The following is a 24,898-nucleotide window of genomic DNA, read 5'->3' on the forward strand; positions in this document are numbered from 1 at the left end:
CTGGGAATACAGATATGCATCTGTTGGTCACAGATACCTTAAAAAAAAAGTAGGGGCGTGTGGATGAGAACCAGTATCTGCTATGACCACCATTTGCCTAATGCAGCGAGACACATCTTCTTTGCATAGAGTTGATCAGGCTGTTGATTGTGGCCTGTGGAATTTTGTCCCACTCCTCTTCAATGGCTGTGCGAAGTTTCTGGATATTGGCAGGAACTGGGTACTTATGTAAATACGGTATCCGTTTTTTATTTGTAATAAATTAGCAAGCATTTCTAAACCTGTTTTCGCTTAGTCATTATGGGGAATTGTGTGTAGATTGATTGCTTTTTTATTTTTTTTAATCCATTTTTGAATAAGGCTGTTACGTAACAAAATGTAGAAAAAGGGAAGATGTCTGAATACTTTCCAAATGTACACTGTATGTACGGTCACTGTGGGGACGCGGTCATCGATCAAGCTGCTCCAAGGAGTTGGATAGTTTTAACTTCCCAACAGCAGCGGCTCACTTTCAGCAGTCCAAGATCCTCCGCAAACGCACCTAAAATTAGGCTACAAGCAAATAATTGTGTTCGTCAGGCTCGATCCTAGCAGTTCTGCTGCCGCCCTAAGCAAGATCAACATATGCCTTCCCTGTGTCATGTATAGTATAAAGATTCGTAATGGATTGAGACTACAGTAGAGTAATGTGTATCATGCGCAATTGGTGCATTTCAGTTGAGCTTGTTCAGTAGCACTTGGAAACGAAACATCGTTGCCAACTATACCCATCGGAGTTACAATGTTGCAATCACTAGGCCCACAACTACCTATAGTAGGAAACAGAGTTGTTATCAATAAGCCACATATCACACGACACGAGTCATGACTATAGTTAAAATTAAAATAAAACATCCTCCAGTAGAACTGTTTTGTTATTTATTAAATTTAGTATTCATACAAATAGCTAAGGCAAGATTATTTGCAAATTATATTATACAAATACTCTATTTTGAAGTTTTATTACTGTGTAGGTAAATTGTTCTTCTAAATCTTTTTCTTAAAAAAAAAAAAATGATATTCCCTTATGATTTTTAGCAGGGATGAAACCGCAACGGGCAATGTTTTGCTTTTCAATAAACCTGTCATGTTGGTATAAGAACATCATTTTACTTTATTACAACTTTACAGGCTAACATGCTGACCACACCGCTTGTGTCCGTGCGCTGCAAAATAAATGTACACATGTTATTCAATCATTGAACCCACACTGCTCGTGAGTGTCTGCGTTGCCAGGCGCTACAATAGAAATAGGTTCTATTTGTGACGCTCAGCTCGCTGCAAGTCTGGCCTCTCCCATCTCCTCATTGGTGTTGTGGAGCATATACCCACGTGGGTGATTGAAAGATGAACTGACGTCCACACTCCAGTTGGTTGTAGTAATGCAGTAAAGTTAGTTGCCAACTGCCATATAAAGTCCAAAGAAGAAGAAGCCTGAAGGAGGAGCGATGACTTGACACAAACTGTTTACCCTTTTATCTGTGGATTAATTGTTAGAGTAGAGGACCTTGTGCATTTCAGGTAAATGAACAACCCAATTTTTATATCCCAGGACAAATTAGCTAGCAACAGCAAGCTAGCTAGCTAAATTGCCATAAATGTTTAATGCTTTTCAACCTGTCCCCAACTTAATATAATTAGTTCAGAGTTTGTTTTTACATTTTAACCTGCGTGTCCTGATCGTGTCTGGTGTGTGGGTACAACATCAACATGCGCATCCGGATTGGTTAGTATGTAAGATTCATTAAAATCAGGTCAATGTGATTTTGAGGTCCATGGGTGGACGCCTAAATGCGTTACGCACCCAATGCATATGAATGTCGGGTAAATTAAAATCTTGCTGGTCACGTTGTCCGGCGCCAAACGGAAACCCTGGACCAGGACCCCCCCCCTTCCTTATTTAGGCACCCTTCAGAGTATACACCAGAGGTAGGACCAAGTCACTATTATTCGAGTCACAAAGCAGTCTCAAATTATAAAGTACAACAAGTCGAGTCAAGTCCAAGTCGTGCATTCTAAGAGCAAGTCAAGTCACAAGTTATTTCAAGTCACGTTTATTAAACAAATACATTTTAAATACACCAAATACGCATACACTGAACAAAATATATAAATGCAACATGTAAAATGTTAGCCCCATGTTTCATGAGCTGAAATAAAATATCCCAGAAATTGTCCAGATGCACAAAGGTAATTTCTCAAAAATGTTGGCCACAAATTCATTTAGATCCCTTATAGTGAGCATTTATCTTTTGCCAAGATAATCCATCCACTGGACAGGTATGGCATCTCAAGAAGCTGATTAAACAGCATTGTCATTACACAGGTGTACCTTGTGCTGGGACAAAAGGCCACTCTAAAATGTGAAGTTTTGTCACACAACACAATGCCACAGATGTCTCAAGTTGAGGGTGTGTGCAATTGGCATGCTGACTGCAGGAATATCTACCAGAGCCGATGCCAGATAATTGAATGTTAATTTCTCTACCATAAGCCACATCCAACGTTGTTTTAGAGAATTTGGCAGTACATCCAACCGGCCCCAAAACCACAGACTACGTGTATGGTGTCGTGTGGGCGAGCGGTTTGCTGATGTCAACGTTGTGAACTGAGTGCCCCCCATGGTGGTGGTGAGGTTATGTTATGGGCATGCATAAGCTACAGACAACGAACACAATTGCATTTTATCGATGGCAATTTGAATACACAGAGATACCGTGACGAGATACCGAGGCCCATTGTCATGACATTCATCCGCCGCCATCACCTCATGTTTTAGCATGATAATGCACGGCCCCATGTTACTTGATCTGTACACAATTCCTGGAAGCTAAAAATGTCAGTTCTTCCATGGCCTGCATACTCACCAGACATGTCATCCACTTAGCCATGTTTGGGATGCTCTGGATCAATGTGTTCGACAGCATGTTCCAGTTCCCGCCAATATCCAGCAACTTCGCACAGCCATTGAAGAGGAGTGGGACAACATTCCAATCAACAGCCTGATCAACTCTATGCAAAGGCGATGTGTCGCGCTGCATGAGGCAAATGGTGGTCACAGCAGATACCGACTGGTTCTCATCCACGCCCCCAATTTTTTTTTAAGGTATCTGCGACCAACAGATGCATATCTGTATTCCCAGTCAAGTGTATATATATATTTTTTTTTGTAGATTTTTTTAAGGAACTCAGTCCGGCTTTAAACTTACTCTTGAAAGTTGTAATAGAACTCACTAAGGTGCAATTTCAAAATTGGGTTGTGCATCATAAGTTCCTCTCGTCATTGCATACCATAGAGAGATTTATAACTTGTCAGAAATGTCCAGATCAACTAGCCCATGTCAGCTAATGTTTTTTTTTAAGTAGGTGTTTTAGCCCATTCAGCTCCCGTTTAACCCAATCAAAGCTCTTCTGTCCTGGCACCCCAATGGTGGAACCAGCTTCCCCCTGAAACTAGGACAGCAGAGTCCCTGCTCAACTTCCAAAAACATCTGCAACCCTGCCTCTTCAAAAGAATATATTAAATTAACCCCCCCACCAATATTTATTTACTTTGGCTACTAGGACTGACTTTGCTGAGAACTACTTTGAGGGAAATTGTATTTGCTACGACTGCAATGTGGTTCTAATCCAGCCATTTTAAAACGAATTAACTAATTGTAAGTCACTCTGGATAGGAGCTCCTGCTAAATTACTAAAATGTAATGTCTCAACAAAATATCTGCATGAACTTCATAAACGGCATTCATTCTATCAATAAAAGTGTCTTGGGAACAATGTCAATAGTTGAATGGAAGTAATTAAACTGGCACTTGTGAAGATATAGCCTACACAGTACAAACACAATATCTAACAGACTTTTTAGGCTTATATATGCGTTATACAGTGCCTTCAGAAAGTATTCATACCCCTTGACTTATTCCACATTTTGTTGTGTTACAGTCAGAGTTCAAAATGGATTCAAAATTGAATAATTCCCCTCACCCATCTACAGACAATACCCCATAATAAAAGTGAAAACATGTTTAGACATTTTAGCTAATTTATTGAAAATGAAATACAGAAATTGACAAGTATTCACACCCGAGTCAATACTTTGTAGAAGCACCTTTGGCAGCGATTAGAGCTGTGAGTGTTTCTGGGTAAATCTCTAAGAGCTTTCCACACCTGGATTGTGCAAATGTGCCTATTATTCTTTAAAACAATTATTCAAGCTCTGTCAAATTGATTGTTGATCATTGCTAGACAACCATTTCCAGGTCTTGCCTTAGATTATCAAGTAGATTTAAGTCAAAACAATAACTCAGCCAGTACAGGCTTCCTTTTCACTCTGTCAATTAGGTTATTATTGTGGAGTAACTACAATGTTGTTGATCCATCCTCAGTTCTATCACAGCATCACAGCCATTAAACTCCGTTTTAAAGTCACCATTGGGCCTCCCGAGTGGCGCCGTGGTCTATGGCATCGCAGTGCTAGCGTGCCACTAGAGATTCTGGGTTCAGCCGGTCGCGACCGGTAGACCCATGGGGCGGTGCACAATTGGCCCAACGTCGTCCAGGTTATAGGAGGGTTTGCCTGGGACAAGGATGTCCTTGTCCCATCGTGCACTAGCGACTCCTGTGGCGGGCCGGGTGCAGTGCACCCTGACAGTCACCAGGTGCACTCCGTTTCCTCCGACACATTGGTGGGCTGGCTTCCGGGTTAATTGGGCATTGTGTCTAGAAGCAGCGCGGCTTGGTTGGTTGTGTTTTGGAGGACGCACGGCTCTCGACCTTCGCCTCTCCCGAGTCCGTACGGGAGTTGCAGTGATGAGACAATTGGATACCACGAAAAAGGGGTAAAAGTATTAAAATTAATAATTTCAACATTGGTCTCTTGGTGAAATCCCTGAACGGTTTCCTTCCTCTCCGGCAACTGAGTTAGGAAGGACATCTGTATCTTTGTAGTGACTGGGTGTATTGATACACCATCCAAAGTGTAATTATTAACATCACCATGCTCAAAGGGATATTCAATGTCTGCTTTTTATTTTTACCCATCTACCAATAGGTGCCCTTCTTTACGAGGCATTGGAAAACCTCCCTGGTCTTTGCGGTTGAATCGGTGTTTGAAATTCACTGCTCGACTGAGGGACCTTACAGATAAATGTATGTGTGGGGTACAGAGATGAGGTAGTCATTCAAAAATCACGTTAAACACTTATTGCACACAGAGTGAGTCCATGCAACTTGTTAAGCACATTTTTACTCCTGAACGAAGGGGTTGAATACTTTTCAGCTTATCATTTATTATTAAATTTGTAAAAAGACAATCAATTTAATCAATTTTAAATTCAGGCTGTAACACAACATTTGGAGAAAGTCAAGTAATGTGAATACTTTCTGAAGGCAGTGTATATCACACAATGTCTGGATGCAATATTCTACCCAGGAATATCCAACACTGAAATATGTTACTATTCCAAATGCATCTGTGGATTTTTTTAGCTGACAGTAAAAAGTAATCTTTGACTTTAATCTAAATGTTAGAAGCTATCGAGCAGAATGGTTACTTTATGTTATACAGCGGAATGTTTTTTCTGCTGGTGTGTCCTGAGGTAGCTCCTCTCTGAGAACCTCTTCCCACAGTGCATACAGGTGAATGGCCTCTCTCCCTCGTGGACCTTCAGGTGCATCTTCAGGTTGCCAGCCAGGGCAAAGCGCATGTGACACTGGGTACAGCTGAAAGGTTTTTCCCCTGTGTGGACCCTCTGGTGCCTCTTCAGGTCACCAGCCTGGGAGAACCTCTTCTCACACTGGGGGCAGCTGAAGGGTTTTTCCCCTGTGTGGACCCTCTGGTGCCTCTTCAGGTGGTCCTGGCGGGAGAACCTCTTCTCACACTGGGTACAATTGAAGGGATTCTCCCCTGTGTGGACCCTCTGGTGGATCTCCACCTTCTGGAGGCAGCTGAAGCCTTTGTTACAGAACATGCAAAGGAACCGCTTCTCTTTACTATTGCCTGATGCTGCTCCCCCTCCCCGAACCTTGTCTCTAGCCCTGTCGTTGGAGTTAAATACCTGATCGAAAAAGACGCGGCCATGTGAATCGGAAGGTGCCATCGACGTGGACACTGGGTCGCGATCCCTGAACACGTGTGAAGGGGAGTGGGTCGCGACATTTAGACTGGTCTCTAACCCATCCCTGCAGTCTAAGAAGTCACTGGTGTTGCCCTGCGAGTATCCTTTCCATATAGGAGTCTCGTCTGCATTACATGTCAGAGGAGCGTCGCCTTCCACTTTCACCTCATCTATCACTATAACCTCCCCTTTCTTATCTAGGCACTCTTCAGAGCATACGCTACTACTGAATGGGTTCCAGTCCCCTCTAGACAGATCAGTCTGTGTCTCTAATACCAAGGGCATGATGCCAGGGTCCATCTCTGTCGTATAAGAACGAGACAGATCATTACCAGTCTCTAATGCATCACTTGAGTCTTGATGGGAATGAACTGTCCTTGGGCTCGAGTTTTCATAAAGTAAATATTTTGAGTCAGGAGCAGGAGAACAGCCCAGTCTCCCCAGCAACAGTCGCTCTGGGTCTGATCCGTGGTCAAATCCTGTGTGTAAGAGCCTGTGTGTCTCGGTGTCTGTCTCTGACTTGAGGACGGCGTTCAGTGTTCCACTGACCTCCGTGATGCTGGGTCGGGTCCTGGGCTGGGGCGTGGTGGCAAGGTCCACCATGGCTACAGGGGGCGCCACTCCAGCCGCTGCTCCAGCATGGATGTCTCTGCTGTGTTGTGGGTCCTCCTCTCCTTCAGTCCTCTCCTGCTTGACCAAAGACGATGCTCCAGGACCTACAGCCTCTGCATCCGCAGGCTGACACAAAAGAGGAGATGATTATTATCGGTAAAGGAGTTGAATTCGATAACAATGTCATAGGGAAGTCTCACAAGCTCCCCTATGGCAGATACATTAGGATGTACATGTAAGCAAATTGGGATATGTATGTGGCATATGTTCTAGGATTCATCCGATAGCATTGAGCAGCGAGTTGTGCCAGGAAAATTATTCTGGGGCCCGTAGTATTTCCTGATCTGGTAACCTAACCAGGTAAAAGTCAGGACCTTATACGGCCTGGGGTGATTAATCTGTAGTAAAAAGGTTTAATATAGGCTATGATGGGACTAAAGTTTTTCTAATCAGGTCACATTTCATGTTTTGTGTGGACCCCAGGAAGAGTAGCTGCTGCTCTGTCCAGCACTCTGATGTGGACAGAGAAATTGTGAGCAAGTTGACAAATCAGTGTATGAGAACTGTCAATTTTCTATAATGCCTGATACAAGAAGATAGTCATTCTTGAATGTGCATTATGCATGGTTCTGGTTAAATTGGTAACATAGGGGAAATTTTATAGACACTCTTGAAAGCCAGATCAGTGATTACTGCACAAAAAGCAGGTTCAACTATTTTGATAAAACAATATATTATTTGTGGGTCTTATGGTTGTGGAAGGCTTATATTTAGCCTAGGTATAATTTCACAAGCCCTGAATTCATTAGATTATTTCTGACTGCTTAAAATCCAGCGTATTTGACCATTAAATTGTACAACAAAGCTTATTTAGAGAACCTTTTTAACAATGAGATACAGTGCATTCGGAAAGTATTCTGACCACTTGACTTTTTCCACATTGTTACAATATAGTCTTATTCTAAAATGGATTAAATAAAATGAAAAACTAATTAAATCTACACACACTACCCCATAATTATAAAGTGAAAGTGTTTCCATTGATCATCCTTGAGATGTTTCTACAACTTGATTGGAGTCCACCTGTGGTAAATTCAATTGATAGGACATGATTTGGGAAGGCACACACGTCTATATAAGGTCCCACAGTTCATGTCAGAGCAAAAACCAAGCCATGAGGTTGAAGGAAAGGTCCGTAGAGCTTCGTGTCGAGGCACAGATCTGCTGTCAGGAGCATTGAAGGTCCCCAAGAACAGTGGCCTCCATTCTTAAATGGAAGAAGTTTGGAACTACCAAGACGCTTCCTAGAGCTGGCCGTCCAGCCAAAATGAGCAATCGAGGGAAAAGGGCCTTGGTCAGGGAGGTGCCCAAGAACCCGATTGGTTTGTCTGACAGAGCTCCAGAGTTCCTCTGTGGAGATGGGAGGACCTGCAGCACTCCACCAATCAGGCCTTTATGGTAAAGTGGCCAGACAGAAGCCACTCCTCAGTAAAAGGCACACAACAGTCCGCTTGGAGTTTGCTAAAAGGCACTTAAAGACTCTCGGACCATGAGAAGCAAGATTCTCTGGTCTGATGAAACCAAGATTGAACTCTTTGGCCTAAATGCAAAGCATCACGTCTGGAGGAAACCTGCCACCATCCCTACGGTGAAGCATGGTTGCGGCAGCATCATGCTGTGGGGATGTATTTCAGCGGCAGGGACTGGGAGACTAGTCAGGATTGAGTGAAAGATGAACAGAGCAAAGTACAGAGATCCTTGATGAAAACCTGCTCCAGAGCGCTCAGGACCTCAGACTGGGGCAGAGGTTCACCTTCCAACAGGAGAACAATCCTAAGCACAAAGCGAAGACGCAAAGGGGTTGCTTTGGAACAAGTCTCCTTGAGTGGCCCAGACAGAGCCCAGACTTAAACCTGATCTAACATCTCTAGAGAGACCTGAAAACATCTGTGCAGAGATGCTACCCATCCAACCTGACAGAGCTTGTAAGGATGTGCAGAGAGGAATGGGAGAAACTCCCCAAATACAGATGTGCCATGCCTGTAGCATCATACCCAAGAAGACTCAAGGCTGTAATTGCTGCTAAAGGCGCTTCAACAAAGTATTAACCTGTCTGGGCTAGGGGGCAGTATTTTCACGGCCGGATGAAAAACGTACCCAATTTAAACAGGTTACTACTCTGGCCCAGAAACTAGAATATGCATATTATTAGTAGATTTGGATAGAAAACACTCTGAAGTTTCTAAAACAGTTTGAATGGTGTCTGTGAGTATAACAGAACTCATATGGCAGGCAAAAACCTGAGAAAATTCCAAGCAGGAAGTGGGAAGTCTGAGAATTGTAGTTCTTTTGATTCTCTATCGAAGCTACAGTGTCTGTGGGGTGACGTTGCACTTCCTAAGGCTTCCATTGGCTGTCTAAAGCCTTCAGAAAGTGGTTTGAGCATTTTCCTGTCACTGGGCAGATAATAGGAGCTCAGTTTCTGAGTGGACTGCCTGGCAACAAAGGGATTGGATATGCTCGGTCCCGCGAGCGCGCCCCTCCTTCTTCTTGAATGAATATGCCATTGTCCGGTTGGAATATTATCGCAATTTTACGTTAAAAATACCATAAAGATTGATTTTAAACAGCTTTTGACATGCTTCTAAGTACGGTAATGGAACATTATTTTCCGTCTCTCGTTCCGCGCTCGCGCGTTATCCTTTGGATAGTGACCTCAACGCACGAACAAAACGGAGGTATTTGTACATAAATATGGATTATTTAGAACAAAAACATTTCTTGTGGAAGTAGCAGTCCTGGGAGTGCATTCTGACAAAGATCAGCAAACGTAAGAGAATATTTCTAATACTAATTCTGAGTTTAGGTTGCCCCGAACTTGGCGGGTGTCTGAATTTCTCACCGTGATAGCTGAGCTATGTACTCAGAATATTGAAAAATGTGCTTTCTCCGTAAAGCTATTTTAAAATCTGACACAGCGGTTGCATCCAGGGGTAGTCTATCTATAATTCTTAAAATAATTGTTATATATGTTGTCAACGTTTATGATGAGTATTTTTGTAAATTGATGTGCACATTCACCGGACGTTTTGGTGGGAATACATTTTCTGAACATCACGCGCCAATGTAAAATGCTGTTTTTGGATATAAATATGAACTTTATCGAACAAAACATACATGTGTTGTGTAACATAATGTCCTAGGAGTGTCATCTGATGAAGATTGTCAAAGGTTAGTGCTTCATTTAGCTGTGTTTTGGGTTTTATTGACACATGTCCTTGCTTGGAAACTGGCTGTGTGATTATTTTTGTCTATGTACTCTCCTAACATAATCTAATGTTTTGCTTTTGCTGTAAAGCCTTTTTGAAAACGGACAATGTGGTTAGATTAACGAGAAGTTTCTTTTAAAATGGTGTAAAATAGTTGTATGTTTGAGAAAGTTGAATTATGACATTGTTTTAATTTTCCGCCCAGATATTTACTGTCTGTGTCCCGCAGTTGGGACGCTAGCGTCCCACCTAGCCCACAGAAGTTAAGTAAAGGGTCTGAATACCTATGTAAATGAGATTTCCAGTTTTTTTTTAAATGCATAAATGTCAGAAACCCTGTTTTTGCTTTGTCTTTATGGGGTATTATGTTAGATTGATGAGGGGGAAAATAACATTTAATACATTTTAGAATAAGGCTGTAACGTAACAAAATGTGGAAAAAGTGAAGCGGTCTGAATATTTTCTGAATGCAACTGTATATCGTGAATCGGCCCTTTAAGTTTGAAAAAAAAAAATGGATATGATTTTTAGGCCATATCGCCCAGCCATAGGTGGAATCCTATTACACCAGCTCCAACGCTTGTCGTATGTGGCAGGGCTTGCAGACGATAACGGATTACAAAGGGAATCCCAGCCGTGAGATGCCCAGTGTGATGCAGCACTCCCAAACGAGCGAAATGCCTTTTATGCTAGCTTCGAGGAATACAACACTGAGTCTTGCGTGAAAGCCCCTGTTGTTCCGGATGACTGTGTGACCCTGCGACTTAACACCTTACCTCTGCAACTGGATCCTGGACTTCCTGCCAGGCCAGCCCCAAGTGGTGAGGGTAGGCAACAACACCTCCGCCACGTTGACCTTCAAAACCAGGGCCCCTCAGCAGAGCTCTACACTGACCTTTTTTTACAAGGAGCACGTGTGAGCCTAAGAACACAAATATTTGCGGTAACAAGCAGTTATCTTTGTAGCAATGTTGCCAGTATGACAGTCATGAATCTGCAGGGCTCGACATTAACACTTGTCCTTTTGTCCGGGACAAGTAAAAAAATAAGTCCGACAAGAAAAATGTAGATGAGTTGTCCGAATGGACAAGTAAAAATAAACTCAATATCAGGACTACCTGGCCTGATGACTCCTTGCTGTCCCCAGTCCACCTGGTCGTGCTGCTGCTCCAGTTTCAACTGTTCTGCCTGTGGCTATGGAACCCGGACGCGCTACCTGTCCCAGACTTGCTGTTTTCAACTCTCTAGAGACAGCAGGAGCGGTAGAGATACTCTGAATGATTGGCTATGAAAAGCCAAATGACATTTACTCCTGAGGTGCGAACCTGTTGCACCCTCTACAACCACTGTGATTATTATTATTATTATTATTATTATTATTATTATTATTAGACCCTGCTGGTCATCTACAAACATTTGAACATCTTTGCCATGTTCTGTTATAATCTCCACCCGGCACAGCCAGAAGAGGACTGGACACCCCTCATAGCCTGGGTCCTCTCTGTTTCTTCCTAGATTCCGCCTTTCTAGGGAGTTTTTCCTAGCCACCGTGGTTCTACACCTGCATTGTTTGGTGTTTGGGGTTTTAGGCTGGGTTTCTGTACAGCACTTTGACATCAGCTGATGTAAGAATGGCTTTATAAATACATTTAATTGATTGACAGACATTGGCTTACCCAAACTACAACTCATGCTCCGTTTAGTTATTGGCTTCCTGGTAAGATCCAAATTTGATTAAGCCAAAAATATCTTTGTTTTTGTCAGAGGAGGCTGCTGAGGGAAGGACGGCTCATAATAATGGCTGGGACGGAGCGAATGGAATGGCATCAAATGCATGGAAACCATGTTTATTTTTTTTATATACACTTCCCCCCCTACCCTTATTAGAGTAAACTAACGGACAACAATAATTCTACTTACAGCCATTTCGTTCACATCTACGGTACCTGTAACTAAATAATTATACATATAATCCTAATTTCCTCTTTCTTCAAGTGCTAGATTATCACTCACAGCGGCCAATCCACCAGTCATTCTGAGTTTAACTCCAACCCTTCGATATCCACAGATTAACCCATCTTTCCCAGTATAATGCATTTTGCCATTTCCTTTTGCAATACATCCCTCCATTTTACTATGATGTCTTACGAGGGTCTTGAACCTCCCTATTTGTAACATTTCTACCGATAATTCCATAACAATAAATAGCTTACCCAACAGTATAATGATATTTCCTATTGACTGATGGTTTTTCAGATCCTGCAACAACAGTTTTAGGGTTTTAGTCCAGAATAATCAGAGACATTAAATAGCCACCGCTAAATAGTTAATTATTGAACTATCTGCAGTGACCCTATATTGCACTGACTATGCCAACGTGTCCCAAACTAGGGGTCGTGAATTAAAAACGGTGTCGCAAGAGAAACTATGAAATAAAATACGCTTGGTTCATAGAACCCGGGTTACGTCAGTAACCTCCGTTAGCCGCGGTTGTAATAAACTGAGCGGTTTCTGTTTCCTTCCTACAAATAAAATGTGGCTCTATATTTTGTACGGTTTAAGCTACAAAATATTATGACCCCCATCACTGAAAGATAAGACTCAGGAATACATATGTGTCTCCCTCTATAAATGCCCACAAGTCTCATTAGAACAGAGTGGACTAGACCAGTCACTAAATCAGACTGGTGGAGAAAGAACATCAATGATGATGTTCTTTTCTACACAGAAGAGCATACAAAATTATGGCCTGATGATTTTCTGAACTTCCCAATACCTTTCTGATCCCTTATTGAGGTCACTTGTTAAGGTATCGTGGTTTTCACCTGGTCAGTCCATGTCATGGAAAGAGCAGGTGCTCTTTATGCATTTTAGAACCCACTACCCCCGTCTCCCCATGAATGGTTTTGACCACTAACGAAGATTTCTTTTTTTTAATCCATGGCCCAGTGCTGCGGGTGAGTTGGATTTGCTCATTTTCAACCATTCCACTGATTCTAAATAGAAATCTCTACCCACCCGGGGGACCGGGCCAACCAAAACGAATACACGCTCCAAACATTAGGCTACCCATATTACCAGATCTTCTATTCTTTCTATTTCTATGGCGGATTTGCTTATGCGATTTAGATAATACATTGATATATAGCTAGCTGAAATTATATAGAGAACAAAGAATATAGCCATTTGATCATGTCTGTGTGCATATCCAAATATTAATCCTATATGGTTTCACTGGAATTATCAACAGGCAAGAATCAGACAAACGGCAACCCTCAACAATTCGTATAGGCACGGTTTAGCTGAGATTCAACTGTTGACAGGTAGTCTTTCTGAAATAATTATTTTCACCTAATAGTAGGCCTGTTAACTGAAATGGTGCTCACAACTTTCCTGTGTCAGTCTGAGGTTGAACCTAAAACGAGAACTTCCACTCTAGGACAGGAATTACTCGAAATTAGTGCGATAACTTCTTCCGAGGTGGCCCTTTAATAACGGAGTGAAGCCTTCCAGAAATAGATGGGGCACATTTGATGTACTGTAATGTTTTATGTTACACTATGACACTAACCTCTATCACGATAACATGCTGGGTTGAGGTTCCAGTCCCCTCATTTATAGCTATGGGTTGGTCATCTCTCCACGCGTTGTGTTCCGCTGGCTTCACAAAGCTCCTGTGGCCTCCAGTGAAATGTCCTTCACCTAGGAGTGTGATTGAAGGAAAGGGGTGGTTTAGTTAGGTACTGTCAATGCTCAGTGCTATATTGTACACTATTGACACTGTCTACAATTGGCAAGGACGCAAGGTAACACTTCTCATAATATCTTGATATCCTAATTTGATTATTTTCCATGCACCACTTTTTTTTTTAATTGAGTATGACAATAGGAAATTCAATAAATCATGAAGCTGGTTAGAATATGATACTGTCTGTGTCCGAAATCCGGCTTGCCTACTACTTACTTAAACTGCCTACTAATCGTATAACATGCTACTTAGAACTTACTGGTTAGTACAAAAAGAATACAGTAAGCAACAAATACCAACATACTAGGCTAATCCACTTTTCTACATTAGATAGTGTGTCGATTCTGCCTGCTGTTGTTTTGAATGCAGAGAAGTTGGAAGTCTGAGATGTACTTGTTCTGAGTTGTTTTGAACGCGTCATCTAATTGCGATGTTTCCCGCCAATCGTTAATTTAGTAACTCATCCATATCAGCTGTTGTCAAACACACGTGAGTCTTACTCGAAAGTGAACGTTGATTTATACTAGATGAAAAGCCGACATGAGTATAACATACGGACACTCAAAGCATACTCAATTTTCGAAAATTCACATACTATAAAACTATTTTGGCATACCTAAAAGGCCTATTATTTAAAACGCAAATATATGTATTCGGACAAAGCAATTCTGTCGGTGCAAGAATACTTTTCTTAAATTGATCTTCCTGGTAAAATACAAACATTGTACAAGATGGATATCAGATGTATTGCATACTATCCAAAAACTAACCAAGTTCCAAATCTGGGTAACACATCTGAACACGAGCAGAGGATAACCGGGCGACAGGCCGCGCAGCCTCGGCATTCAGCAAAATGTACCTCTTGCTATTCCTCTGTATTCGTCGAGGATCTTGACACTATTGGGACGACTCGCGAGGACGCGCTCCCGTGATACCTTCAATTCCAGAAGCTGTAGTTTCCTCCGCAATGCCCTGTTTTCTTTCTGGCTTTGAGACATTTCCAAACGAAACACTGCATAGTCATCGTCAACGAGTTTACAGATCTCTACAACGGCTGCATTCGCTAGCACCTCCATAATGGATGCTATCTGAGTGTGAAAAACCACACCGTCACAGTTTGCCATGGTTAGCTAACGCGAATTAAACACAAACTGGGGGTAACGTTAAGTATGTGATGCTGTGCAGTTAAATTAGCAGTATTCCAGTGTGTTAATAAATGTCGAAATAACAATAAAAACCTTAACGTGGAAATTGTTATTGGTCACTTCCGTTTGTTTGGCGTCATAACTTAAAGGGTGTGGTTAAATGAAAAGGTCGTGCGCGCTGTTCTGTTAATTACGGTACAGCTTATTACGTTACACATCAAATCTCTTATGATCTGTATCTTTCAAGACGATAGGAGAAATTGATAATGAATACATTTATTCCATCTACATCACCTCAGTAAGATATATATTCAATTGTCCTTGTTCTATCCAATGTTTACTGTCTCTCTAAAATCAGGTATTTACACAAGCCTGTTTCAAATGTTAAATTAACAAAGGATTAATGAGGGGTATGTGGTTATTTACCCTCTTAGCACAAGACACTAAACATAACTACAGTGCATTCGGAAAGTATTCAGACCCCATGACTTTTGTCACATTTTGGTACGTTACAGCCATATTCTAAAATTGTTAATCTATTTTCCCCCTCAATCTACACAAAATACCAAAGCAAAAACAGGTTTAGGAATATTAGCACATTTATAACAAATAAAAAAACATTTATATAAGTATTTAGACCCTTTACTCAGTACTGTGTTGAAGCACCTTTGGCAGCAATTACAGCCTCAAGTCTTCTTGGGTATGACGCTACAAGCTTGGCACATCTGTATTTGGGGAGTTTCTCCCATTCTTCTCTGCACATCCTCAAGCTCTGTCAGGTTGGATGGGGAGCTTCACTCCACAGCTATTTTCAGGTCTCTCCAGAGATGTTTGATCGGGTTCAAGTCCGGGCACTGGCTGGGTCACTCAATGACATTCAGAGACTTGTCCCGAAGCCACTCCTGCGTTGTCTTGGCTATGTGCTTAAGTTTGTTGTCCTGTTGGAAGGTGAACCTTTGCCCCAGTCTGAGGTCCTGACCATGCTTCTCATGGTCAGAGTCCTTTAGGTGCCTTTTGGCAAACTCCAAGCGGGCTGTTATGTGCCTTTTACTGAGCAGTGGCTTCCATCTGGCCACACTACCATAAAGGCCTGATTGGTGGAGTGCTGCAGGGATGGTTGTCCTTCTGGAAGGTTCTCCCATCCCCACAGAGAAATTCTGGAGATCTGTCCGAGTGACCATCGGGTTCTTGATCACCTGCCTGACCAACGCCCTTCTCCCCAGATTGTTCAGTTTGGCCGGGCGCCTAGCTCTAGGAAGAGTCTTGGTGGTTCCAAACTTCTCCCTTTTAAGAATGACGGAGGCCACTGTGTTCTTGGGGACCTTCAATGCTGCAGAAATGTTTTGGTACCCTTCCCAAGATCTGTGCCTCGACACAATCCTGTCTCGGAGCTCTACGGACAATTCCTTCGACCTCATGGCTTGGTTTTTGCTCTGACATGCACTGTCAACTGTGGGATCTTTAATAGACAGGTGTGTGCCTTTCCAAATCATGTCTAATCAATTAATTTTCCACAGGTGGAGTCCAATCAAGTTGCAGAAACATCTCAAGCATGATAAATGGAAACAGAATGCACCTGAGCTAAATTTTGGGTCTCATCGTAAAGGGTCTGAATACTTTTTAAATTGTACTGTTTTTTATTTTTAATACATTTGCAAAAACACTTTTACAACTGTTTTCACTTTGCCATTATGGTGTATTGTGTGTAGAATGATGTGGGGGAAAATTTATTGAATCCATTTTAGAATAAGGTTGTGGCGTAACAAAATGTGGAAAAAGTCAAGGGGTCTAAATACTTTCCGAATGCATTGTACGTCAGCTACAGAAAGGTTCCCAGATGTCCTCTGTGTAAATCTCAAGACATACTGATACCATTTCTCCCCATTGTGGACACTCCTATGTCTGATAAGGCTACTCAGGAAGGAGAAGCTCTTGTAACATACTTTGCACTTGAAGGGCCTCTCCTTAGTGTCAACGGTCTGGTGCTTCTTCACATAGTTTGCCTCAGTAAAGCACTTCGCACACGTGGGGCAGGCGTATGGCTTGTCTGCTTCCGTCTTAACGCTCGGCCTCCCACCTTGTGACCCATTGACACCAGAGGTAGAAGCAGGAGTCACCGCCCTCAGGTGGTTAGTCTTTGAGCTCCCACCTTGATCTCTGGACATTGTTTGGGTGTTGTTGGGATTGTGTGTTGTGATATAAGCTAGGTACCTCTTGTGGTGAATGCCCATCCTTACCCTGTCTGCAGTACAAACCTCTCCCCGCAGTACATACAGGGGAACGGCCTCTCGCCCGGGTGGACCTTTAGGTACCTCTTCAGCTGGTGCTGGTGGGAGAACCTCTGCTCACAGTGCGGACAGCTGAACAGTTTCTCCCCTGTGTGGACCCTCTGGTGTCTCTTCAGGTGACCAGCCTGGGCGAAGTGCATATCACACTGGGTACAGATGAACGATCTCTCCCCTGTGTGCATCCTCTGGTGGATCTCCACCTGTTTGGGGAAACTGAAGGCTTTCCCACAGAACGAACACAAGAAGCGCTTCTCTTTGCCACCAGATCTGCTGATAGCGTTACTAATACTGTCATTTGTCAATGGGCTTGTGTAGCCATTTAGTGTTGAGGCACTGGCATTGTCGGAGTTCTGGTTTAACATTAGGAGAGTGAGGAGGACGAAGGCCAGGAAGTGTCTGTGATGTCACAGGGTCCATGTTCCAGTTGATAGATCCTATAGAAGGCAGGCTGAAGGCAGCACCTTTTAGGGGGTTATCCTGAGGAGTCATCAGTATCTCTGAATCAAAACTATAGGAGCAGGACGGAGCATCAGTAGCTGAGTCTGTCTGTTCTCTCTTGACTCACACCGACACCTCCCTGTCCTCGCAGACCAAATCTAGGCCTTGCCCTGGTCTCAGCAAGTCTGTTGTCATGGAGACTAAGTTCGGTTGTTGGTTTGTGTTCGACTGTCTGTTTCTGGTCGCGGTTAACAGTGTTGTTCCCCAGCCCAGCATTAAGGACGCTGTCCCTTCCATTGACCTCCACTATGTCGCCTCTGTTCCTGCCATGCTCAATGACGTTGTCCCCTGGGCCCTTGGCTGCACCCGTCTGGGTATCCAAGATGGCTCCCCAGTCTCCACTGTTAGCCTCCAGCCAACCACCTACAGGGAGAGGTTACAAAATAGATTTGACAAACATGCAGAGAACTCTACACATGGAGTTTATTTATTTTTTACCAGGTCAAGTTCATACATTATAATGTGTGTTTTTGTATTTAAACATAAGTTGTATTGATTTAATTTTATGAATGAAGAAAATAAAGAAATAATAATAGCCAGGTGCATCACTATTCCATTTGAAGATCTATTACTGTATGAAGGCTATATGTATTTCTCTCTTACCTTGCTCCCCCATCTTTAATCCACTCAGCAGATCAATGCTCTCTGGTCCATCTTCTATTGTCTCCTCTTTGACCAGCAGCAGATCAGGTTTCCCATCCTCCATGTCTACTGACTAAGAGATACAGAATGAGAGGATGTTGGATCAGGAAATCTGATATGAGCACCCTGCTATGAAGCACCTTCTGATTGGGCAATTAGAGATTGCTGTGAATACTATGCAAACAGGTCAATTTATTTGATTCTATGCAAACGTGTTCGTTGATTTGATTACTTGACACTCTTTAAGGGTTTGATAATTCAAAGGCATGGTCCCACACCTAAAATGTATCAAGACCTGGGCCCATATTTACAAAGAGTCTCAGAGTTCAAGTGCTGATCGTCCCCAGCTGTCTATATAGTCTAATTCATTATGATCTAAAAGGCAAAACTGATCCTAGATCAGCACTCCTCCTCTGAGAGGCTTTGTGGATACGGGCCCTGACCTAATTCCATTTAGACAGTAGTTTACAGTGGACTCACCTCAGTGAGACTGTGTGTGGTCCTGTGTCGCTCAGCTGGTTCCTCTGTGGGTTCAGGAGGAGGTGTAGTCTGGTTGTCCTCCATGACCATGGTCCCCTCAGGGTTCCCCAGACCCTCCTCATACCCCTCCTCCTTCACCAGCAGCACCTCCAGACCCTCCTCCTCCTGGAAGAGACAGATGATACAGATTACACAGACATACACTCCCTCAGGTACGTACAAACAGATAATAAACACACTTTCAACATGGAGTGTTTACCCATCCCCACTATGTTTGAGTCCAATGCTGTAGTTACTGAATTACTTAATTGTTAAACCCATCATGGTGGACATAAAGATGTGGGTAAAAACAAGTAAGCTATGAAGTGAAAAGACAGACAAACCTGACTAAACCTTTTTGACGTGTCCAGGTGTTTGTTAGTGTGTTTGGTATGTGTAGGTATATTTAGTAAGTGTATATTGGTTATAAAGTGCTGTTGTATGTTTGCAGAATAGTGTGAGATCAGATGTGATGTATACTAAAGAGAGTCAATGAAAGTCTTAGAATGAAAAGTCCCATGTCTTTATTAAACAGAAACAAGTTTTAAATACTCCATATGAAAACCACACATACATCTCAACAAAAAAATCAGCAACGACACTTTTAATTCATTTTGTCATTAAAAGTGTCGTTTGGGGAAAAAAATTAGGTAGTTGAATGGAAGTAATGAAACATGCATTTGAGAACATCATATAGCATACAGCAGGGGTCTCCAACCTTTTCTAGCATGAGCTACTGAAAAAAATGGAACATGTCACAAGCCACTTTTTTTTCTAGCTTTCAAATAGGCACGTTCTTCTCTCCCCTGCAACTCTTCCCTGGGTCCTTATTGTATAAGAGAAAGTCGTGTTCTGTCAATATACCTGGTAAATTCATGGTTAATAAACAACTAGGGGGGCCCTATAAAATCAGATTTTTTTTCCCCAAAATTGTTTTTTTTGTTCTGCCTGGAAGAATATATTCCCCTTTAATTGCGCATCTGGCCCTTTAATTATGCGTCTAGCGATGGTTCTGTACTGCTGCTGCTCATTTCATGGCAAAGTTAGCAAATAACAAATAATAGATACAAACAAGTTCATATTTAATTGAAAAGGTTTTGGGGAAACTCAAAAGACAGTTATCACATCAACTGGCTACACACAGAGTGATAGACAAATGCCTGCACCACACAGAGGCAATATTGCTGAAAATGTATTGGGAGATAGTGTTAAATTTGGCTTTTTCATCCAATAGTGACTAACCAGGGGTGGATAATGTCAATACAGTGTTGATTAGATAGTAGCTGGGAGCTTGCGGTGTCTGATACTTGTGAGGTTTGTTTATGACATTTTGCGATGGAACACGTGAAAATTTGATGTACTTGCAAAATTCCCTGCAATTATACACATTTTGCCATTGGGCGTAGAGAAAATGTTGCATTTTTAAAGCAATTGCCGCCAATTGCCCAGCCCTGGCCTACACAGTACAAACACAATATGTAACAGACTTTTAGGCTTATACAGTTGAAGTCGGAAGTTTACATACACCTTAGCCAATTACATTTAAAGTCAGTTTTTCACAATTCCTGACATTTAATCCTAGTAAAAAGTCCCTGTCTTAGGTCAGGTAGGATCACCCCTTTATTTTAAGAATGTGAAATGTCAGAATAATAGTAGAGAATGATTTATTTCAGCTTTTATTTCTTTCATCACATTCCCAGTGGGTCAGTAGTTTACATACACTCAATTAGTATTTGGTAGCATTGCCTTTAAATTGTTTAACTTGGATTAAACATTTCAGGTAGCCTTCCACAAGCTTCCCACAATAAGTTGGATGAATTTTGGCCCATTCTTCCTGACAGAGCTGGTGTAACTGAGTCAGGTTTGTAGGCCTCCTTGCTCGCACACGCTTTTTCAGTTCTGCCCACAAACTGTCTATAGGATTGAGGTCAGGGCTTTGTGATGGCCACTCCAATACCTTGACTCTGTTGTCCTTAAGCCATTTTGCCACAACTTTAGAAGTATGCTTGGGGTCATTGTCCATTTGGAACCAAGCTTTAACTTCTTGACTGATGTCTTGAGATGTTGCTTCAATATATCCACAATTTTCCTACCTCATGATGCCATCTATTTTGTTAAGTGCACCAGTCCTCCTGCAGCAAAGCACCCCCACAACATGATGCTGCCACCCCCATACTTCACGGTTGGGATGGTGTTCTTCGGCTTGCAAGCATCCCCCTTTCTCCTCCAAACATAACGATGGTCATTATGGCCAAACAGTTCGATTTTTGCTTCATCAGACCAGAGGACATTTCTTCAAAAAGTACTATCTTTGTCCCCATGTGCAGTTGCAAACCGTAGTCTGGATTTTTTTATTGCGGCTTTGGAGCAGTGGCTTCTTCCTTGCTGAGCGGCCTTTCAGGTTATGTCGATATAGGACTCGTTTTACTGTGGATATAGATACTTTTGTACCCGTTTCCTGCAGCATCTTCACAAGGTTCTTTGCTGTTGTTCTGGGATTTATTTGCACATTTCGCACCAAAGTACATTCATCTCGAGGAGACAGAACGCGTCACCTCCCTGAGCGGTATGACGGCTGCGTGGTCCCATGGTGTTTATACTTGCGTACTATTGTTTGTACAGATGAACGTGGTACCTTCAGGCATTTGGAAATTCCTCCCAAGGATGAACCAGATTTGTGGAGGTCTACTATTTTTTTCTGAGGTGTTGGCTGATATCTTTTGATTTTCCCATGATGTCAAGCAAAGAGGCACTGAGTTTGAAGGTAGGCCTTGAAATACATCCACAGGTACACCTCCAATAGACTCAAATGATGTCAATTAGCCTATCAAAAGCTTCTATAGCCATGACATCATTTTCGGGAATTTTCCAAGCTGTTTAAAGGCACAGTCAACTTAGTGTATGTAAACTTCTGACCCACTTGAATTGTGATACAGTGAATTATAAGTGAAATAATCTGTCTGTAAACAATTGTTGGAAAAATTACTTGTGTCATGCACAAAGTAGATGTCCTAACCGACTTGCCACAACTAAAGTTTGTTAACAAGAAATTTGTGGAGTGGTTGAAAAACGAGTTTTAATGACTCCAACCTAAGTGTATGTAAACTTCCAACTTCAACTGTATATGCCTTTATATATATATATATATATATATATCACACAATGTCTGGGTGCAATATTCTACCCAGGAAAATTCAACACTGAAATCTGTTAATCTCGTTATTCCAAATGCATCTGTGGGTATTTTCTGCTGACAAAAATAAAAATAAATCCTTGGATTTAGTGAAGGGTTTTATCTCAAGTCAGAAGCTATCAAGTGGAATGGTTATTTTCTATTGAGTGGAATGTTTTTTCTGCTGGTGTATCCTGAGGTAGGTCCTCTCTGAGAACCTATTCTCACAAAGGGGGCAGCTGTAGGGTTTCTCCCCTGTGTGACCCCTCTGGTGCCTCTTCAGGTCACCAGACTGGGCAAAACGCATGTGACACAGGGTACAGCTGTAGGGTTTTTCCCCTGTGTGGACCATCTGGTGTCTCTTCAGGTGGCCAGCCTGGGTGAAGCGCATATGACACTGAGTACAACTAAAGGGTTTCTCCCCTGTGTGGACCCTCTGATGGATCTCCACCTTCTGGAGGCAGCTGAATCCTTTGTTACAGAACATGCAGAGGAACCGTTTCTCTTTACTGTTGCCTGATGTGGCTCCTCCTCCCTGAGCCTGGGCTCTAGCCCTGTCGTTTGAGTTCAATACCTGATCGAAAAGGACATGGCCGTGTGAATCGGAAGGCCCCATCGACGTGGACACTGGGTCGCGATCCCCGAGCATGTGTAAAGGGGAGTGGGTAATGACATCTGGATTTGTCTCTAAGCTTTTCCTGTAATCTAAGAAATCTCTGCCCTGTGAGTGTCCGTCTCCTAGGTGACTAGCTGCATTCCATGTGGGAGGAACGTCGCCCTCCACTTTCACAGTCACTTCATCTATGACCAGACCCTCCCCATTCTTATCTAGGCACCCTTCAGAGTATACACTACTACTGTGCCGGTTCCAGTCCCCTCTAGACAGATCAGTCTGTGTCTCTAAAACCAAGGGCATGTTGCCAGGGTCCATCTCTGTAGCGTAAGAACAAGACGGATCATTACCACCAGTGTCTAACGCGTCACCATCCCCAAAGGAATGAACCGTCCTCTGGTGAAATATCGGTAAATACTCTGAGCCAGAAGCAGGAGGACAGCCCAGTGGCTCCAGTCTCTCTGGGTCTGATCTGTGGTCAGATCCTGTGTGCAACAGCCTGTGTGTTACAGTTAAAGTATTGGTATCTGTCTCTGTCTTGAGGACGGTGTTCAGCGGTCCACTGACCTCCGTGATGCTGTGTCGGGTTCTGGGCTGCACTGGGGCGGTGGTGGGGTCCTGCATTGCTACAGGGGGCACTCCAGCCATTCCAGTCTGAATGTCTCTGCTTTGCCGTGGGTCCTCCTCTCCTTCAGACCTCTCCAGCTTGACCCCAGGACCTGTATCTGCAGACTGACAGAAGAAGTGGAGGTTATTACCGGTAAATGAGTTGAATTGTATAACAATGTTGTAGAGAAGTCTCACAAGCTCCCCTATGGCAGATAAAGATGTACATGTAAGCAAGTGGATAGCTGAGGGGAGCCTTACTTAAATAAACTGGCCACATTTGATGTCACACTATGATACTAACCTCTATCATGATAACATGCTGGGTTGAGGTTCCCCTCCCCTCATCAACAGTGATTGGTTGGTCATCTCTCCATGTATTGTGTCCTGCTGGCTTCACAAAGCTCTTGTGGCCTCCAGTTAGATGTCCTTCACCTGAGAACGTGATTGGGGAACAAACTTCACGTCAGAATAGGCAACCGAAATTAATAATTAATGCATGTGTGTTATATTAAACATAGAGAAGGGAGTAAAATGTAGAACAACTACTAGTCGAATAAGACATGGGAGAGATGACGAATTTTGGCAAAGAGATTTATTTATAGACTAATACACTTGAAACAAATAGCCAAACTGAAAACTGGAGACATTACTAGTGCCTCCACCGCGATCAAAGGACACAAATAAAAAACGCGTACTGTCTTCTAGGGTGGCTAATGCTACTTCCTGATGTTGCCAGGGGTAGACAGACTCACGTGGTGTGCAACATCCGAAAGTGGTGGTGGAATTATTAGTAGAGTACGCACATTTCGTCCGTGTTTTCCCCACAGACGAGCCATTAACTCAAGTTAAGAAGGAAACTGAAGCCTTTAAAGCCTGACTGGAAGTTGTTTTATGTACCAGCCGATCCATGGGGGACAAGTGTATTGCTGGCCGAATACATTAAAGTTGGACGTAGGATGCCAAATGATGTAAAAGGCCGGTTGAACTAGGCTATATATGAACGGCGACAGCCCCCGCTGCCTCGGCCTTCTGCTAAATGTACCTCTTGCCATTCCTCTGTATCGGTCGAGGATCTTGACACTACTGGGACGACTGGCGAGGACGCGCTCTCGAATTGTCCTCTCTGCGCGCTCCCGTGCCACCTTCAGTTCCAATAACTGTAGTTTCCTCCGCAATCCCCTGTTTTCTTTCTGGCTTTGAGAAATTTCCACACGAAACACTGCATAGTCGTCGTCTACGACTTTACAGATCTCTACCACGGCTGCATTCGCTAGAACCTCCATGATGGAGGCTATTTGAGTGTGAAAACCCATACAGTTAACGTTAGCCATTTTTAGCTAACCAGCAGCCAGATAGCATCTATAAACAAAGCCCCGGGACCAATGCTAATTAAACACTGCCTGGGGTAATTATGTTAAAATGTCTAAATAACAACGCTTCTTTCTGGTTACTGTTCACTTCCGTTCTTCTTTAAAGTTTTATGGCCGATTACACCTATTGATGTATTGCAGCCGCCTACGGGGTCTTCTTTGATATTATGGCGGTCCGAAAACAAATGCTGTAGGTGCATGCCGCCACCTACTGTTTTGGCTGTATATCCGCCCAAATAATTAACAAAATACAAATAA

General features: G+C 42.8%; 1 protein-coding gene across 4 annotated transcripts; it reads right to left on the bottom strand.

Annotated features, from left to right (window-relative positions):
* Positions 1 to 1,963: 1,963 nt before the first annotated feature.
* Positions 1,964 to 24,895, bottom strand: LOC106602408 (uncharacterized). 4 transcript variants are annotated; one of them, XM_082973877.1, is made up of 7 exons: positions 24,313 to 24,888; positions 23,572 to 23,702; positions 23,229 to 23,393; positions 18,838 to 19,002; positions 18,319 to 18,430; positions 14,644 to 18,078; positions 13,608 to 13,738 (listed from the first exon to the last, which is right to left on the bottom strand). In XM_082973877.1, exons 1-6 carry the CDS (start codon positions 24,599 to 24,601, stop codon positions 17,747 to 17,749), a joined length of 1,194 nt encoding a protein of 397 aa, XP_082830003.1. In that variant the 5' UTR covers positions 24,602 to 24,888; the 3' UTR covers positions 13,608 to 13,738; positions 14,644 to 17,746. The 4 variants fall into 4 exon arrangements, with proteins under 4 accessions (XP_045573511.1, XP_045573510.1, XP_082830003.1 ...); XM_045717555.2 differs by lacking the exons at positions 18,319 to 18,430; positions 18,838 to 19,002; positions 23,229 to 23,393; positions 23,572 to 23,702; positions 24,313 to 24,888 and adding an exon at positions 1,964 to 6,893 and having other exon boundaries at positions 14,555 to 17,747; XM_045717554.2 differs by lacking the exons at positions 18,319 to 18,430; positions 18,838 to 19,002; positions 23,229 to 23,393; positions 23,572 to 23,702; positions 24,313 to 24,888 and adding an exon at positions 1,964 to 6,893 and having other exon boundaries at positions 14,644 to 17,746.
* Between the last annotated feature and the right edge of the window lie 3 nt (positions 24,896 to 24,898).

The sequence above is a fragment of the Salmo salar genome, chromosome 04 (assembly GCF_965601325.2).
Source record: "Salmo salar chromosome 04, fSalSal1, whole genome shotgun sequence".
Lineage (NCBI taxonomy): Eukaryota > Metazoa > Chordata > Actinopteri > Salmoniformes > Salmonidae > Salmo > Salmo salar.